Below are 19,376 nucleotides of genomic sequence, written 5' to 3'. Positions count from 1 at the left end.
TTTGCCATATGGAATGTTTGACTAAATGTTCGATTTACAAATATACTGCAGTAACAATACTCTGCCTTTCTCAAACACTCCCCCATCTCTCCCCCGAGGATCTGAAAGCATTTCACACCAATAATGAATTAAGCTTCACAACCCACAGAATGGGAGCAAAGTTGATCATCCCCATTTTACAGATAGACACACAGGCAAAGAGAGGGCATGTAACTTGCCCAAGGACACATCAAGAAGTCTGTGGCAAACCTGGGGAGGCCAATCGTATCTCCTCACTCCCACCCATGTGCATTAACCACGAGACCATGGCGCCTCTCTTATTTCAATATATGCAAGATATCACATCTGGAGCGGAGGGGACTTGTTCAGAATTTACATATATTTGAAAATAAGAATAATCAAGTCCTTTGAATTTAGGGCACTTAAAACATGTCATTTATGAAATGGCTTTAAAAGACTAGGCCCAAATGGAGCATTCTTATTGTCTGCCAGTGATGTCACATAACACAGCTTCCAATAATATTCAGTAACTTCAAGGGTCAGGCCATTCCCCTTGTTTTCATTCATAAACTATATTTCATAACAACAATCTGATTCCTCACATTAATAGTCTAAGTCAATAATGTCAAATTAAGCTTCTCTCACCTGACTCCTGACTGTCACTGTCTAGTCTGGGTCGCTCCAACACTGCAGTGGCACAGGTTATTAGAGCTGTGACCCGAATGACTTCATGTATATCTGTAAGGGCCCTCATTAAGCCTTCAATAGTTGCATTCTGCCACCGGGGAGCTGAGCAACAGAAAGGAAGGAGACAGAAGAAAATGTGTTCTGATAACAAAGAACTGGAATCTTTAACAGATCTACCAACTGTGAAAAAGTCTCCCAAGGGAATTGGTGGAAGCCTCATCTCTGGATTCATTTTGAACCGGACAAAGCATTGGAGAATATACAGGAGAGAACAATCCTACACTGCGGGGACTGGACTACATGACCTCTTGGAATCAAAGATATTATTTATTGTTAAAAGACCTATGAATAGGAAAGAGTTTAAGAAAGGTGATCAGACACTGCCAGTTACTCTTGTGTGATCCACCAAGCAGACTAATGGCTACCTTCAGCCACTATACACTAGAAAGACTGGAATTTCAATAAGCACATCTACTCACTCAGCTTCCAGGCGTTCTTCCACTGCTCCAGCATAGTTCTGAGGATATGTACATGCTGAGGCAGGACTTCTTTAGGTTTCTTGTGCTCATTTCTCCCTCTCCTGGCCTTTGCAGGAGATGACTCCTGGCCCTTTTGTGCAAAGTCATCAGCAAGGGTAGGCAGAGCAATCCAATGGAAGGCTCCCCTCACAGGCCTCCGAGCTGCTCAGACAACATTATTAGAAACAGATTAGCACTAGCCCACTTTATCCCTTGCCTAAAATAATCAGCTAAGAAAGACCACAAACCTCAGTGCTTTTGAATCAAATTGTACGATCCACTTTTTGTACCTAGCCTTCTCTCACTAGCCTCACTGACAATAAATATTTTAAAAACAAAAAAATCCCTTACAGAATAGGGGAGATGGGGAGAAAGAGAGAAATCTTGTGTTTACTTCAGTAAATCTGTAGGGTGATGAGACAAAAATCTAAGTGGATGAAGAGATATAAAGGCAGGACACTGGATACTTTAACACAGGGAATTTAAGGATGGATGAAGACTTGGAAGCTGCCCCCTTTGAGTAGAATGAAGAGTTATATCTCAAACAGTGTGTTTTCCAAAAACGTAGATAAGGCATTTTTCTAAGAAAAAAAGGTGAATTTGTTCAATAGCTCGGAAGACTGAAGACTCTATACACTCATAGAACAGGTACAGCACAGGTCAAAGCAGTGCAAGGGACACTTGTGATTAGAGAGGTGTTTCCTCTGCCCCATGAAAGCTTGTCCATATTTGGCTAAGTTACAAGCCCCTGAAAATTGCCAGTTGCATATGTTTGGTAGAACTTGTTCAAGACTTGTCCTTAATTTTATGAACATTCCAATTGCACTACACGTGCTTCCAGGCTCCAATGAGCCTCCTGCATCATTCTGGAGGGGTCTCAAAACACTATCTCCCTCCAAATAAGACAGAAAAAAAACCCTAACCCTCCTTCTTCTCTTCTAACTACTTGTCCCCCTTGAAATATTCTTTGGCACAGGAGAGGATTCAGTGAACTGTCCAGAAAACCATAAGTTCTAGATCCACCTCTTCTGCTGACTGATGTTAATTTTTCAAACTTCAATTTTTATTGAGTATGGCATCATACCTTTCTACTGTAAGAGAGAAGTCTGTATCAGTGCCTTTTCATTTTATTGAGGAAATGTGAAAGATTGCAAAAGGTCACAGAGCAGGCAAGGAACGGAACTCAGGTCTCTAATATTCAGATCCAAGTCACATCCACTTAGTCGCACTGCCTCTCTGAAAGAATCTGCCAGATCTATGTATTTGGGTATGCTGGCTGTAACAGGGAGCTACTCCTGCATATATAACCCATTCTTTCAGGTGCTTAAATATCCTCCTCAAGTGGCTATTTCATGGAGGATAACAGTCTACTGCTGCTTCTAGCTAAGGAGTTATTCCTTTAGCTTCAATTATAGAGATCTGTGCTGTGAATCTAAAGGTCCTAAGGTCCAAAGTCTGCTGATGACTCTTGTGAGGAGTCATTACAGTTGCACATAATATAATTTATTGTGGGTTCCTCCTCCATGCTTTTTATTATTACATTAAAAGAACATTATTAAGGTTGCAAACTTAAGCACTCAAAAGTTAGGAAGTGTCTGTGTAACCTTAATACTGCGCCTTTGTGGGTCTGCATACAATTTTCAATTACACGATAATATATTATTACAGGACTTGATACAGGGACAGGGGTCTTGCTGTAAAAGAGTGGATGAGTAAAAAACTCTTGCTGAGAGGAACCCTCCACTTCAACAGACTCTGGCTACAGAAAGCCAAATTCCTCCGCACAAAAGACTGTCACCTCAGAATCTATATGTGACCTTAGAGGTTCCTCAAAAATCAAATGGAATTGAGAAGTCTAACCTACAGCATGAGTACTCATCAGGGGTGGCTCTAGGGATTTTTGCCACCCCAAGCATGGCAGGGAGCTGCCTTTGTCAGTTTGCCTGCGGAGGTCCACCGAAGCCGCAGGACCAGTGGACCCTCCACAGGCAAGCCTACCTGCTGCCCTTGCGGCGCCGGCAGAGCACCCCCCGTGGTGCCGCCCCTGGTACTCATCCTCTTTCAATCTTGATCTCACATTCAGCTCCTCTCAACTTATACTGCTCAAATGTACCCTAGAATCCTGGCACTAGCTCATTTGGCACTTCAAAGGCTATACCACAAAAGTCACCACATTGCTTTACATGGTACTGCTTAGGAGGACTCAGGTTGCAGTAACCATGCAAGTCTACTTCAATGGAAAGCCAGAGACAAGAAACAGGAGTGATTTCCCCTAAACTATCTCCTTTGAGAGTCATGGTCTACTTGTTAAGAAGCAGTTCTCTATTCAGTGTCCCCCAGGCTGGCACAGGTCTCTTACCTGCCCCTTTCTGTGGCTTGAAACTCCAGTGCTCTGGAGGTCTCGGAAAGTGCTGCTGGAGGTGTTTGTAGTACTCATTGTGATTCTCCAGGATGAAGTGATCCTTTCCCCTCTCAGCTACCTGATGGACAATCTTGACTGTCCCTAAATGTACACAGGCACAAATAACTAAATCGGAGAGCTTCACAGTCTATATACACTGTCAGGCTTTGTAGATCAGAAACACATATCAAGAGAGGGATAAATCCATTATTTCTCCCACTACTTCTGAGAATGCTCTGGAACAGCTATTGTTGCTGCTGGGAGGACCCTCACAATGTAGCCTAGGGAGAGTTGTAGGAATCAGTTACAATGTAGCTGTGGCTTTGAAGCTGTTGGGGTCCATTTCAGCAATGAATTTTACAACTTTGACCAGCATATCAGCCTTTGCAACAAAGCCAGTTCAGAGGTCAATTGACGGGGGCATTCCTGAAGCTAGATCTCTCTCCAGCACACACAACTAGTAGGCTAGCTACCTACTATTTTGTCTCCTTTAAATATGGTTGAAGCTCTTTTTCCACTGAATTCTCTTATCCTGTGGATGATGGGGCAGATCACAACTTCACAGGGTCTAAACAAATAAGAGCAAGGGCTCATATGTTAGCAATACTAGCATGAACTTGGCAAAATTATTTAATGGAAGACTCTCCATCAACCCCAAAAAACAAGTTAAAAATAGTTTCAGGGACTGCCCCAGTGCCCCGCCCTCACCAAATCCTTTAGCTTTACAATCACATTTTTCTTGTTTCTTTAAAATGCTTTTCTCCCTACTGCTGCTGTGTGAAAGACCCACACAAGCTGCAGGGGAAACTAACTAAACATCCATAGGAAACACTGCATCATACTATTCACAAATGCTGTCAAATACACAACATGAACAAATTGAAGAGAGAAAACATTTTCTTCAATCTCTTTTTGTTATAGTGATCTTCAGTATTACTTGTAACCATAATAGGGAGATTTTGGACAGAAGTCTGGTTAAATTGATGGTGCCCCTCTAACAACTTCCTACCTCAAGCTATAGGCACTTATTCGATTATTTAAAATACACACAAGGAACAACAAACATCCAAACAAACAACTTGTCCATTCAAATCTGCCTCAATTGCCAAATGATAGAATATTAAGGAATATAATAAGATTATCCCGATTCTTAATACTTTCTGTCCTCCACCTTTTCCCATCCCCAAAAGCCCAGAAAAATAGACAGACCTTTCAGCGATCCTAAAAAAGTCATCTGTAGGACCAATGAAGTGAGTGAGTTCCAGAGTCAAGGACCCCTGATGGTGCAGAGAGCTCTCTGCGTGCAGCAGCAAACAAGCAGGCTGTCGCATTCTACGCTAACAAGTTTTCCATATGGGCTCAAGCTGTGACCCACATAGAGTGCACTTCATTATGAGACACTAGTCCTTTGGGATTAAAAGTGTTAATATGGTTAAATCAAGAAACTCCTACAGCTTTTACAACAGTTGCCCATATTTTTAGTTCATAACACTTGATTCAAAGTCCTAATCCTCCTGGTTCCAGGTTGCTTCCTGTGTACTCGGGCCTGGCCAGATCATCCATCTACCACATAAAATCATGTATAGGAATTGGTAGGAGTTTTGGTTCACCATTACCAAAGTAGAGCTCCTGCTCAAAAGGCATTCTTAGTGAGTAGGAGTATTCCCAACACGGGAGTTCAGTCGTTCCCGGTTCTTCAAGAAGATGCTGGTCTAAGACACTTCTTTCCTATTATATAGCTGTACTGTTGGTACCAACTGGGTCATCTGTCCAGAGCACCCTCGGGCAGTAAGCCGGTACCCTGACAGAAAAGAAACATGCTGTTAGCCTAGCACTGGCTTATAGAGGGGCAATTAGGGGGAAAGGGGGACAGTATGGGCAGGAGTGCCCTTTGCTGTATTTATCAAAATTGCATTTAATATCCATTGTCGGCTGTTCTAAAAATATTCAAATAGCTCTCAACCTGGCATTTCAGGAATGCTTACATTACCTTGGTCATTACCTATTTCATCTTGATAATGCTGCTTCATTACACAAATGCTTTATTTTGCCACAGCTCACTCCTCTTTGCTTCATTCAGCACTTCACTTCCTTGCCTTCTCACAAAGAAAAAAAAAATTCCTGATGTCTTGGGAGGAGAGATGGGGATACTTTATCTTCTGTGCGCACATTCACAATTTGGGAGATGCTCAGATAGGTGATAGGCATCATATCAACTACACAGATATAAGGCCTGCTAGCCACTCTGGGGGGAACGAAGAGATCTCTTTAAGACAGATTTTAAATTAAATCCTTGTCAGGATACCTATGCACGTTGGGGCGGAAATGACCACCATAAACTGCTGGTCAGGATGGCTTCTTGTGAGTGTGCACTATCACTACACTAGATGAAAGGCCAACCTGTCGCAAAGACTACGAATATTGGCTTTAAACATTTCTGTTCTCTGAGCAACTTCAAAATCATCTGCGTCACTCCACTGGCTATCTGCCATCACAGCACTTTACCATATCTGAGTAGAATCATGAACCCATTTCCCTCTGCAGAGTACCTCTGCATGGAACTGCCAGCCAGGCCTGAAAGCACCTCTCAGGGGAGGCTAGCTGAGCATCTGTAACAGACCTGGTCCCTCAGTAAGCCACCCAAACCTGCTAGAACTATATGTGGTCAGAGCAATAACCAGGTATATGATTCATGTGGGACCCCATTCCTTGACTGAGGATCTATAGGCATCAGAAGAAGCCACGTTTTACACCTCCATCTCCCACATAAGGAAAATACTATGCTGGCAGTCACTATTAAATGAGAAATCTTGCATCTCAGTTACTGCAACATGCTCTCTCTGGCCTGGACAAATGAAAACTCCCTGCTCATATCCATTCAATGTTGCTGCAAAGATCGTATTTCCTAGCCTGTCACTTTGACCACGTCACCCCTCTCTTTGCATCCTACACTGGCTCCCCCTTCTCTACTGAATCAAACATAAGCTACTTGTCTTCACTTTCAAAGCACAGTCAATCCCACCCTTTCTATCATCTCTTATTTGCTATTGAGCTGTTGAGGTATGCTTCTGATTGGCCTGTGAAGCCAGCCTCCACTGCCCACTGATTAAATTTTCAAACAAACACTTTCATGCTTTTCCCATGCTGCCCCTCAAATCTGGGAGAAGCTCCCCATAAATATTTGCAAAATTCTCTCATTGAACATCTGTCAAGACCCTCCTCAAAACTTTCCTTTGCCACGATGCATACAAAAAAACTTACCCCAGTTAGGCTGTTGGTGTGCTGAGACTACTTGCCTATCATGCTGGCCAATACTGTCTTATTGATTCCTCACAGTCTCCCTCCTCCCCCCTACACCTGTCTATATCTGTTGTCTCTTGTTTTATATTTAAATTATAAGCTCTTTGGGACGGGGCTTTGTCTTTATGTTCTGTGTTTGTGCAGTGCCTAGCACAACGGAGTCTGGTGCATGACTGGGGCTTCTAGGAGCTATGGCAATATAAATAATAAGATAAAGAGATGGGAGAAAGGAAGGGTATGTTAGCCTGACAATGAAAGATGTGGGTATTAGCTCACCTTGAAAAGCCTAAGTAGAGCTAGCTGGGAATTTTCCAATGGAGCATTTTTCTGTCAAAAATGCTGATTTATTGAAATCAAAACATTTGTGGGAATGTGTCAATTTTGATTAAACTTTCACAGAAACCTGCTTGTTTCCTCCCAGCTAGCCTGCCTCCCTGGTTCCTGGGCAGGCTAACTGGATGACAGCAGGGCAGCCTGCCCTTTTAGCGTTCCTGCTCTGCTGCAGCCTGGCTGATGGCTGCCAGACAGACAGAAATCCCAGGGCTTTCAGGACTTCCTGGCTCCTGGACAGCCCACCAGGCAGGCATCTGAGGAGCTGGGAAGCCTGAGAGCCTTGGAGAACATATTGTGTTTTGGAACACGAATACATTCCGGTTTCAGTGTTTCTGAAACAAAACAAAATGCACTCCCAGTTCCTCAAAGAATTTCTTGTTTTGGATTTTCAAAGCATCTTCCAAACGTTGACATTTTCTACAGAATTGGGAATGTGTTTGCCACTCAGTTCTAAGCCAAAAGAGGGAATTGCATGTACTGCACTATTACACCTGTTGAATGAGTCCTTCTCACCTGTAATAAACTGAAGCAGTGTCTCTGGTTTCTTTTCCACATGGCTCTGGGGACTGACTTCCATAGCATCTTCTTCTGCTTGAATTGAATCCAACAATCTCAACTCGCTTTCAGAAGAGAGTTCATCCCTGATTCTGTTCCAGTCAAACTTTTGTTTCTTGAAGCCATGAACATTCTGAATCCAACCACCCCAGGCAGTCTGCTGATTCACAATCCACTGAGCTGTGGACCTATTCAGCTTCTCCAGTAGCATTTGCTCCCATCCCAGGGCCTCGCTCTTTGATTCTTGGATGTTATCTGTGGGTACTCTCTTTGCCTGTCTTCTGGTCATGGAGGATGATAATATTTCATAGGATTCTGTCAGGAATGTCTGTGAGGCAGGAGACTCACAAGGAAGAGAAGGAGTAATAGGCGGCAGAGATGACTCTCTGAGTGAGCTATCCAGTTTGGCGCTCTGCAGTCTCTTTTCCATAGGGACTTTAATCTTGGTGTCCTTAGGTGGGGAAAAATCCAATTTCATATGGCAAGGTGGTTGCTTCAGAGGGCAAAGCTTGAATGGTTGTTGCCCTACTTTCTTAGCCATGGGTTCTTTCCTTTTTGGCTTTTGGATGATGTCAGAAGTACTGTAGAGATCCTTGAAATCACACTCTTTATAGGGCAGGCTTTGCAGTCCTCTATGCTTCACAACTTCTTTGGAGAACTTCAGATCTGTGGCTATATTCAAGAAGTATTTTTTCTGGTAGAGCCTATAGTGCTGCTTGGAAAGGCAAAAGTCTTGCAAGGGCATGGAGGCCTTTGTAGTCTGAGAGCTCGCAGTAGAGCCGCTGTGCAACACCAAGCGCCCAGCTGGGTCATCACTGTCCTCAGAGACTGTGACCCTCAGTTCAGCATCAAGAGGGAATGGATTATTGCTGTTATAAAAGGCTGATATTTTCATCCTGCCAGCAATGGTGAAACGCCTCAGTGCTGCTGCTGACAAAACACTTTAAAACATAAAGATCAGTTTGAAGAGCTATGTTAATACATCAGCATCTCATAGTTCTCCAAGGCATTGCTGGAGTCCATCAAAATAATGAATGTTACAAAGAAGAAGGCCACCCCAGTTTATCCCATTCCATCATGCAGGAAAGGGGAGCTCCACCATAGCAACTTCCCCTATTGCCAGTTGAAGCATCTTTTAATACTAAAGATGCATTGAGTTTGCATTTCTAGAAGACACACTTCCCTAGCACCAGCTGGTGTGAAGCTGATTTGGCATGGGAACAGGACAGCAGGTCAGCAACAGTGCTGATAGAGCTGGTACAATTAACTCCTTAGCCAGGTTCAGCAAAGCAATTAAATGCATGCTTAAACTGCACTGAAAAGGGTCTTAAACATGTGCTTAAGTGCTTTGTTGAACTGGAGCCTAAACTTCTGTGAATGATAAAGGAAGGACAAAGGAGAAAAGGAACGGAGAATGGAACAAAGAATAAGCGAGAGAAAAAGAAAATATGCAAAGATCCACTCTTTCCCATTAACTTGTTCTCTTTACTCTCTGATACAGCCATTCCACATCACAGGCAGAGCACAGGCAGATGAAATTCATACTACTCCCACATCATCCTGCCCTGACAGAGAGGAGCACCCATCTAGGAGTAAAAAAGACTAGTTCCATCTACATTATTCATTCAGTCCTACCATATTTTATTGCCCTTCCTCCTGCCCCACCCCTCAATCAACACTGCTCTTCCATGCTGTAAGAGTCCCACAGACATATCTTTTGACTTTTTTAGACCTTTTATAGGGAGTTGTTCCTGCTTGCAAAAGTTGCTGGATTGATAGCCTTGGAAAATGAAGGGCTCCCTTTGTTCACAGAACATGTAGGAGTCATGGAAGCTTCCCACCCCATCAGGATGCCTCACCCAAACCAGAAGGGACCACTAAGTTCCCCACTCCGTTAGCCTTTCTGCCTATACTTTCCATTTAGAAAGGTGGCTTTGTAACAGACAGTTGTCCAATAGGATCTCTGGCCTCCAAATTCATTTCATACAGTTGACTTCATCCACCCAGTGGTACAACAACTTTTGTTCACTACTACTCTCAGTGGGATTTGAACCAGAAACATTGAGATGAAACACTCAATGCATAACCAATTCCCTGATCCCATACCCCATCTGATTTATTTTTCCTATCAGTCAGCACTTGCTGTTTGACTCATATGCTCTACGATTCCACTAATATCATATATGAACTCTACTGAAGCTAGCAAAAAACAAAAATCACCACCTAGAAAGGCAGGAAAGACTTTGTATTTACCTTACAGAATGGCTCCTACAGTCTTGGTCTTGTACAAACAGCCACAATCAGCTATACTTTGCATGCTAAATCTCAGTTTCTTTGGATCTCAAAGGCCCACCCCCAAGCTGTTTACAGTAGTTGCCTGGCAACTGGTGATGTACTTCAATTCCACCAAGTGTCATTTGTCCCTATAGACAATCAGTTATTCATTTTTAAATAAAGCTCTCTATTTTAAATACAGAAACACTTACTTATTATTGAGAGTGACCTCATTTTGTTAGGGATTTTTTTTAATCTTCAATTTTACATTAGCTTTTATTAATTGTTGTTAGAGCCTTTTATGCAACACTATATAAGGTCCAATCAGCATTCCTACATAAATCTGATTTTTTTATGGGACAAATACTTGTGCTTAGCATAAACACAGTGTATAAGTTCTCATTCAGAGACCATTATCTTTGGCTCTCCACTCTCCACAGTATTGTCTTAAATTTTGATCCTACGACAGATCGTAAGTTCTTCAGGGGAGAGATTTTTTATATTATGTATCTTGTGTAGTGCCAACATGTTGTCAGCCTTAACAAGTGAAAAAAATAAGATGGGAATAACTGTTTTGAATTTTTTAGACTAATTTCAAGATGGGTCTACTTTATTTTGAAACAAAACTTGCCTCACTTTTGTTATTACTTTTTATTTGTGAAGTTTCAACAGTTTACAAACATTTAAAAATAGGGGGCAGCCCCTTCCTTTAAGTAGGTACAGTCCAAAAGATCAGCAGAAAGAAGACAAGAGTACATTGGGAAAACCCAGAGGACAGCAATAACTTATCTAAGAGAGATAATACTAGAAGAGATTTGTCCAGAATGAATACAACTATATAACGCCCTTTCATTGCAAAGGCGCTGATCTCTCACTTACACACTTACTGCAATTTCAGTGGCCTGAAAGTCTGTTTGCTGTCTGTAAATAGCCTGAGAACAACATGCTCCAGTCACGTCCCCAGCTGCCCCACTCCACACCCCCAACACACACTTGGCTTGTGGAGGGTACCAGCACAGAGATATTCTAGCAGGTCTGCTCAAGCCAGGCAACCCCCTTATGCTGGTTTCTGCTCCCTTAATGCCACTCGAGAAGTGTAAAGGGGGACAGGGCAGAACAGAGAATCAGGCCTTCAACCTTCAAATCTTTCCTTTAAAAAAACACATTTCTTCAATTTTCTGACCTCCACTTCAGTGCTATCCATTTCTCCTCCCTTTGCCCTGCCTTGTTCTCCAGTGTAAAAATGTGTTCATTCATTCAAAACATTTCATACGTTGTTTGTTGGTACTTCCCCTGTTCCTTCATTTGTTCTTCGTCTGTTGTTCATTGTAAGATCTTTGGGACGTGAACAGTGACTTTATTCTGGAAAGCACCATGCAAGCTTTTGTAGTGCTATATAGATATTCATCCTCCTCATGCAGGCTGACCAGCTCCATTTCTAATAGAGCAATGAACACATAGCACCATGAAATCTCTTCCCCACCTTAACCTGGGTCTCAATCTGCAAGAGATTGCTTTTCCGCCATGATCAAATGGAAGAAGTTTGCTTGAGCAGAATACAGTAAGGATAGAGTCAGGATGGAAAGGAAAACAAGGCAATTAATGCATTCCTACACGCTCAACCCTCCCCGGGAAATTCTTGTGGTTTGTCTACATGGTCAGTTACCTCAGTTTGCCATGCACTATAATCTACAGTGTGTTGCAGGCTAGAGCACTAAGTTGCCATGTGAACCCTGCTACCTCACACTAGAAGTTCTATAGTGTGCTTTGACCAACTGGTGCTTTACACAGCAGTACATCAAAATGTACTGAGGAACTTTTAGTGCACACCTGGGTTGCTGCATACTAAGTTCCTGTGTGGACAAGTCCTGAGTTTTTCTAACTCAGCAATTCTTCCTGTGTGTTTTCCCAGTCTGATGTGGTGAAGGGCTCCTTTCCAGTGTTATACACTCACTAATCTGCCTATCAACAACAAGATGTTTATTTCCAATTTTAGTTTCTTTATTAAGGCTATTGGCAAGTGCTTTGGAAATACCAGTTTCAAAACCATCAGGTCACTACAGTCTACAATTAACTTAATTGCTTTATAAACTCTGGTCCAATACTTGCCAATATAAAAACCCACCCAGTAATGGGCAAGGCAAGCCACATCCTCTCCAGCATATGCAAGAGGCAGCACAGTTTACAGTATCTAAATTTTGATGGTGTTCCACAATTTCAGTCAGCATTTTGTTTTGTTTCTGAACAGGAAGGAAAAACAGCAATCTTTTTAGCAGCCCATGAACTTGTCTAAACCCAGTTTGAGAATCAACCTCCTGGTTATCACCACATAAGAGATGCAGAGCCTTGAGGTGGGTACTTGGAGACTAGAGCTTCTCCCGCTCAATGAGTACATTGAGGGTATGTCTATACTGCAATTAAAAACCCATGGTTGGCCCATGTCAGCTGACTCAGGCTCATGGGTGTTGGGCTAAGGGGCTGTTTAATTACAGTGTAGAGCCACTTGGCTAGGAAAAAAAGGTATGAGAGTGACTGGGTGGATGGAGAATGTGATTTCTATCAGTAGCTTAACAGAAGGCATATTGCTCATAGAACCATTATTAGGTGACATACACTTCTCTCAGCATGCCAGAAGCACATCCACACAGCTTATTGGGCCCCCCACCCCAAACACTGCTCACTCACTGCATCTGTGCCATTCCTGGTATACTTACATACACCACTTGCTCTAGGAGTCTGATTTGTCTTGCGTACCCTAAGTTTCACCTCACCTAAAAACTACTTGCTTACAAAATCAGGCATAAAAATACAGAAGTGTCACAGCACACTATGACTAAAAAATTGCTTACTGTCTCCTTTTTACCATATAATTATAAAATAAATTGATTGGAATACAAATATTGTATTTACATTTCAGTGTATGGAGCAGTATAGGCAAGTCATTGTCTGTATGCTTTTTATGCAGCCTGTTGTAAAACGAGGCAAATATCTAGATGAGTTGATGTACACCCTGAAAGACCTCTGCACACCCTCCAGGGGTATGTATACCTGGTTAAGAACCTCTGCTCTAGTCAACAGCCAAGGTCTGTTTCCTCCTGGACCATAATGCCTTTTTCCTGAGCCTTTCCTTACCTTCTGGCTCTCCCCGCTTCTTTGGGTTTGTCAACCCCAGAACTCCCTCTCCCAGGGCGTAACTGTAGGCTACCTGCCTCTATAGCCCCTCTTCTGCTGGGTTGGCAATTTTGGTTGGATGTATTTCTTGAGGTTTCATCACAGGACATAATTTTTAATTAAAGATTAATCTCTAATTCCTGGAGACTCCAGGGCAATCCCGGAGGGTTGGCAACCCTATCTGCTGTTCTGTTCCGTGGCTTAATAGACGCCCCACTGTTCCCATACAGATAAGCTTCCCCTAATTAGGTCTTTCCTCTCAGCCCTAATTCTCCCATCTTGTAGCCTAATAGTTTTATTAGCCCATCTCGTCTCCATTAACCCATCTGGGGAAAGTGTGGGGTGAACACTTCTTCAGACCCTCAGTGCTGGTTCACTCCTTGTGCAACCACATTCATAAACACTTCTCTGTGCTCTCCCACCCCTACATGATGGCTGCTTGCTCTGCATATCCTATGTTCCTCCCACCACATGTGACCCCATCACTATACAAATGCACATCACTCCTGGAGTCCACCAAAGGGGTGGCAATTTAAATACAGTTGTTACTAGGAGCACAACTTCCCTGAACAATGGGGACAGTGCTGTGTGTTTTGTTTCATTGAGTGTCATGCTAGCTAGTCAAATTGTAATTCGCTTATCTACCTTCTCTGATAGCTTGAACTATAGTGGAGATTATAATGGTTCCCTCACTTAGGCACCTAGAGTCCATACAATACATGGGGAGAGTTAGGCGCCTAACAATGAGCCCCTCAAAGGTGCCTAAGTCCAGGCTGGAAGGAGGTGCCTATCTCTGGAGGATGGCATGGACTGCACCCTCAGAAAGTTTGCAGATGACACTAAACTGGGAGGAGTGGTAGACACACTGGAGAGTAGGGATAGGATACAGAGGGACCTAGACAAATCAGAGGATTGGGCCAAAAGAAATCTAATGAGGTTCAACAAGGACAAGTGCAGAGTCCTGCACTTAGGATGGAAGAATCCCATGCACTGCTACAGACTAGAGACTGAATGGCTAGGCAGCAGTTCTGCAGAAGCAGACCTATGGGTTACGGTGGACAAGAAGCTGGATATGAGTCAACAGTGTGCCCTTGTTGCCAAGAAGGCTAATGGCATTTTGGGCTGTATAAGTAGAAGCATTGCCAGCAGATCGAAGGACGTGATCATTCCCCTCTATTCAACATTGCTAAAGCCTAATCTGGAGTACTGTGTCCAGTTTTGGGCCCCACACTACAAGAAGGATGTGGAAAAATTGAAAAGAGTCCAGCGGAGGACAACCAAAATGATTAGGGGGCTGGAGCACACGACTTATGAGGAGAGGCTGAGGGAACTGGGATTGTTTAGTCTGCAGAAGAGAAGAATGAGGGGGAATTTGATAGCTGCTTTCAACTACCTGAAAGGGGGTTCCAAAGAGGATGGATCTAGACTGTTCTCAGTGGTAGCAGATGACAGAACAAGGACTAATGGTCTCAAGTTGCAGTGGGGGAGATTTAGATTGGATATTAGGAAAACTTTTTCACTAGGAGGGTGGTGAAGCACTGGAATGGGTTACCTAGAGAGGTGGTGGAATCCCCTTTCTTAGAGGTTTTTAAGGTCAGGCTTGACAAAGCCCTTGCTGGGATGATTTAGTTGGGGATGGGTCCTGCTTTGAGCAGGGGGTTGGACTAGATGGCCTCCTGAGGTCCCTTCCAATCCTGATATTCTATGATTCTATGATTAAGAGCCATGAGCTCTCTCCTGAAGTTAGATGCTTAAGCCAAGTCAGCCCTTTCTTACACAACATGGAGGAGCTGGCTCCACTTGTACTCAATAGTCCAATGATTAGCGCACTCACACAGGATGTGGGAAATTGGGGTTCAAGACCCCAATTAGAATTAGGCAGAATTGGTAATTGACTCTTGGTCTCCCACAGCCTGGTGAGCATTCAGACTGCTGTGTGTAAGCAGGGAACCTCTCACAGCCAGCAGGACTTTGGCAGCTTTGTGCAGAGCCACCAGATTAAAGGTGGCACCTACAAAGTAAGATTAGTTTTTTGAGGATCTAAACCAGGGGTCCCCAACACAGTGCCCATGGGTGCCATGGCGCCCACAGGGGCATCTAAATGTGCCTGCCTCCTGGCCGGCGGTGGAGCATCCGCCAAAATGCCACCGAATTTCTGCGGCATTTCAGCAGCAACGCCTCTCAATGACGCCCCTTGCCGCTGACAAGTGGCATCATCAAGAGGCGTCGCCCCTGAATTTCTGCGGCATTCCAGCGGCGACGCCTCTCGATGACGCTGCTTGCCACCGGCAAGTGACATCATCAAGAGGTGGCGCTGCTGAAATGCCGCAAAAATTCAGTGGCATTTCGGCGGATGCTCCACCACCCCCACAGTCCTTCATCTGGTGCCCACCAGACAAAAAGGTTGGGGACCACTGAATCATACAGTACCATCTGCCATCCGCAAGGCAAGGGAAGGGAAGGGGATGCTGCTGTGTAGCGCTGCAGCACCGTGTCTGCCAGCAGCATCCAGTAGACATACGGTGACATTGAAAAAAGGCGAGAAAGGATTTTTTTCCCTTTTCTTTCACAGAGGGAGAGGGGTGGGGGGAGATGACATATACCCTGAACCTCCCGCGACAATGTTTTGATCCTTCAGGCTTTGGGAGCTCAGCCAAGAATTCAAATGGTTTTCGGAGAGTGCGGGAACTGTGGGAAAGCTACAGTCATCAGTTGCCCTTCCCTCCGTGAGCATCCATTTCATTCTTTGGCTTTCTGGTACACTTGTCTCAGCTCCTTAAGTTTCAGCACTGTGTTGAGTCCTCTGTTGTGGCCTCTGTCATCATAGCCTTGGAGTTTTTTTCAAATGCTTGGTATTTCATCTATTGGAACGGAGTTCTTATAGAACAGATTCATCTCCCCATCAGAGATCAGATTCAGTATCTCCTGTACGGTCCATGCTGGAGCTCTTTTTTGATTCTGAGACTGCATGGTCACCTGTCCTGATCAGCGCTCCATGCTGGACAAACAGGAAATTAAATTCAAAAGTTCCCAGGGCTTTTCCTGTCTACCTGGCCAGTGCATCTGAGTTCAGATTGCTGTCCAGAGTGGTCACAATGGTGCACTGTGGGATAGCTCCTGGAGGCCAATACTGTCAAATTGCATCCACATTACCCAAATTTGACCCAGCGATGTCGATTTCAGCGCTAATCCCCTTGTCAGGAGGAGGAGTACAGAATCGATTTTAAAGCCCTTTAAGCTGACAAAAATGGCTTCATTGTGTGGAGGGTTCAGGGTTAAATCGATCTAATGCATGGCTTAGAGACCTTAACTGCACTTTGTTGGCAATGATGACACACTTTTCTCATATACTGTCTGACAATTTGGAGACTAATTTAGTGTGGGAGATCAGTCTGGAGTCCAGGGTTTAGGACGTTGTAACTGTGAGATGCTAAGTGAAAAGTTGCTAAACTGTGTGGTAACACTATGGGTATCTCCAAAGGGAAGTGAATCTACTTCAGAGCTTCCTGATAGCATCCAGTCATTTGCAAAAACTTACAGTTTTGCAACACTGGAAGGACTAACACCAGCTGGAGAGTAGCGGAATGTTTGTTAATTGCATATTAACATATCTTCCAGGACACTTAAGCCACCAAATGACCACATGGGCCAATAAAAAGGGAAATTTCCAGTTCTGTAGTGAAAGTTCAGGTAGAGAGAAACTTGTGAGACTCACCATGAGTCTGACCATGGAATTGTGGTTGCCAAAATCGAGAGAATTTCTAGTATTAGAGTTAGGATCCCTTTTGCTTTTGGAGAAATCAGAATACTTTTGACCAGTTTAAAATCCTAGAACCTTCTCTCAGACATTGTTTACACCTCAATTATGTTTAGTTGCCAAAGTTGCAGATTGACAGCAATGATAAAGACGTAGCGAAGAAGAATCACACACCCCAAATGAAAAAAGAATTTCAACTTCTTCAATGTCATTTAGCTTCCTTCTTTACACATAGGAATTCTGAGAATGTTTTTTCTATCTTCTTAAGAATACATCCAGAGATATTCAGTGGCACCATATCAAATCAATAATTTATCTTGGGATAATGTTCATTTCTACAATGTTAACACATCCCCACAGAAAAAGATTTGAAAATGTTTACATATTTTGAAAGAGTCTCATGCTACATCTAATGTCAGTAGAGTTTGTGGGGTAGAAAGAGGTGGTTTAAATTGTTGAGCCAAGTAATTTTATTCCTAAAAAAATTATAATCTAAAGAGACAAAAAATGGTTGGCCAAATCTAAATAATTACCTCTCAATGTCCATTTAGGGACGTAAAGTACTCTGTTTTAGTCACATGCTATGTCTTAGGGGACACCACAATTATGAACAAGCAAAAGGATCTCAATAATTAACTATTTTCTTGTTAAAGAACAAAAAGAAAATAAAAACAACAAACAATGGTTACTTTGGTTACAACCTCTTTTATAAATCTCTCTGTGGAGAGCTTTTAACAGAGATTACACCTTTTGACAGTGAGCCCACCTTTGTTAGAGCTGCTCCTCCCTAGATAAATTAAGACCAAAGTATATTATTTCCAAAATGAGTAATAAGTCCTGCTTTATCACAAATAACTAAAATAATTCATAGATGCAGAAAGGCATTTCATTTAACGGTAGGTGAGTCTTGTTTGGTATCTCACAGATAACCTAAATAGTTCATTAATGAGCAAAGGTAAGTGATCTTAACTGAGTCTTTTGAAACAAAGATGATATTTAAATTCAATTAGTTAAAGAAAGTCATTCAAGGATCCACCTTGAGACAGACAAATTAAAGAATATCAAGAATCTTCATATTAAAATTAGATCCACTGTTTCTTTGGCTATGTCTACACTAGAGACCTTACAGCTGTACCACTGCAGCTGCACCGCTGTAAGGTCTTCCGTGTAGCTGCTGTATGCCGACGGGAGAGAGTTCTCCCATCAGCATAATTAAACCACCCCCAACAAGCAGCAGCAGCATGTCGGTGACAGAGCATCTTCCCCCTACAGAGCTGTCCATACTGGCGCTTCTGTCGGTGAAACTCATTTCACACTCTGATTGAAAAAAGTGTTAGCAAAAAAAGTGCTAGTGTAGACCTAGCCTTTGTTTACAAAGATTAGCAAATATCTCCTTTTCAGCAATACAGTAACTCCTCACTTAAAGTCATCCTGGTTAATGCTGTTTCGTTGTTACGTTGCTGATCAATTAAGGAACATGCTCGTTTAAAGTTGTGCAATGCTCCCTTCTAATGTCATTTGGCAGCCGCCTGCTTTGTCCACTGCTTGCAGGAAGAGCAGCCCATTGCAGCTAGCTGGTGGGGGCTTGGAACCAGGGTGGACCGGCAGCCTCCCTATCAGCTCCCTGCTCCCCTAAGTTTCCTTTGCTGCAGCTGCCCAGCAGGCTATCAATCAGCAGTTCAGCTGTCCCAACCCCCACTGCCATGTGCTGCTCCTGCCCTCTGCCTTGGAGCTGCTCCAGAGACTCTGCTTGCTGTGCAGGAGGGGAAGCAGGGGGGGCTAATGTCAGGGTGTCCCCCTCCCCCCTGCTCCTGCACTCCGCTTACCCTCTCTATATAGAGAGCAGGGAGGGGACACTGACGGAGAGAGACAGAGAGAGCTTTGGGCAGCAGCTGCTGTCTCAACTTCCTGATCCCCTTAAAAAGACAATGCACTTAAGAGTGGTTCAGTTTACATAAAGGGGTAGCGTGCATTTCTCTCTCTCTCCCATAAACAAGGTGTATGTCTGTCTCTGTCTGCTACGCTATCTCACCTCCCTCCTGTTCGTGCTGCTTGATGAGAGGGCTACCATTAACAACAAGGTGTGCTAATTCATCATTTAGCAGCAAGGCAGTCCCTGGGAAATATCCCTCCCTCTTCCCCCTCTAACTTCAACACCTCAATTAAGCTTCACAATCATCATAGCTGTGCACAGTATTAAATGGTTTGTTTTAAAATGATACTGTGTGCATAATCTATTAAATATATAGTTCAGGGGTTGGCAACCTGCAGCATGCATGCCAACGACGGCACGCGAGCGTTTTTAATGGCACCCTGCTACTGCCACCTGCTAGGGTCCCGACCCACTCAGACCCTCCGCTCACCTCTCTCTCCTTGCAGG

At 43.5% G+C, this 19,376-nt stretch overlaps 1 protein-coding gene across 1 annotated transcript in view; it reads right to left on the bottom strand.

Moving 5' to 3' along the window:
• HEATR4 (HEAT repeat containing 4) overlaps nt 1-19,376 on the bottom strand; it is a 58,037-nt gene that overhangs the window by 37,487 nt on the left and 1,174 nt on the right. The window contains 9 exon segments of the mRNA XM_030559624.1: nt 646-789; nt 1,167-1,367; nt 3,565-3,708; nt 5,223-5,270; nt 5,273-5,308; nt 5,311-5,343; nt 5,346-5,407; nt 7,753-7,765; nt 7,768-8,735. Of these exon segments, the coding sequence (XP_030415484.1) occupies nt 646-789; nt 1,167-1,367; nt 3,565-3,708; nt 5,223-5,270; nt 5,273-5,308; nt 5,311-5,343; nt 5,346-5,407; nt 7,753-7,765; nt 7,768-8,689 (1,603 nt within the window). The 5' untranslated portion in view covers nt 8,690-8,735.

Source organism: Gopherus evgoodei, chromosome 4 (assembly GCF_007399415.2).
Source record: "Gopherus evgoodei ecotype Sinaloan lineage chromosome 4, rGopEvg1_v1.p, whole genome shotgun sequence".
Lineage (NCBI taxonomy): Eukaryota > Metazoa > Chordata > Testudines > Testudinidae > Gopherus > Gopherus evgoodei.
This window is presented reverse-complemented; position numbering and strand designations above follow the sequence as displayed.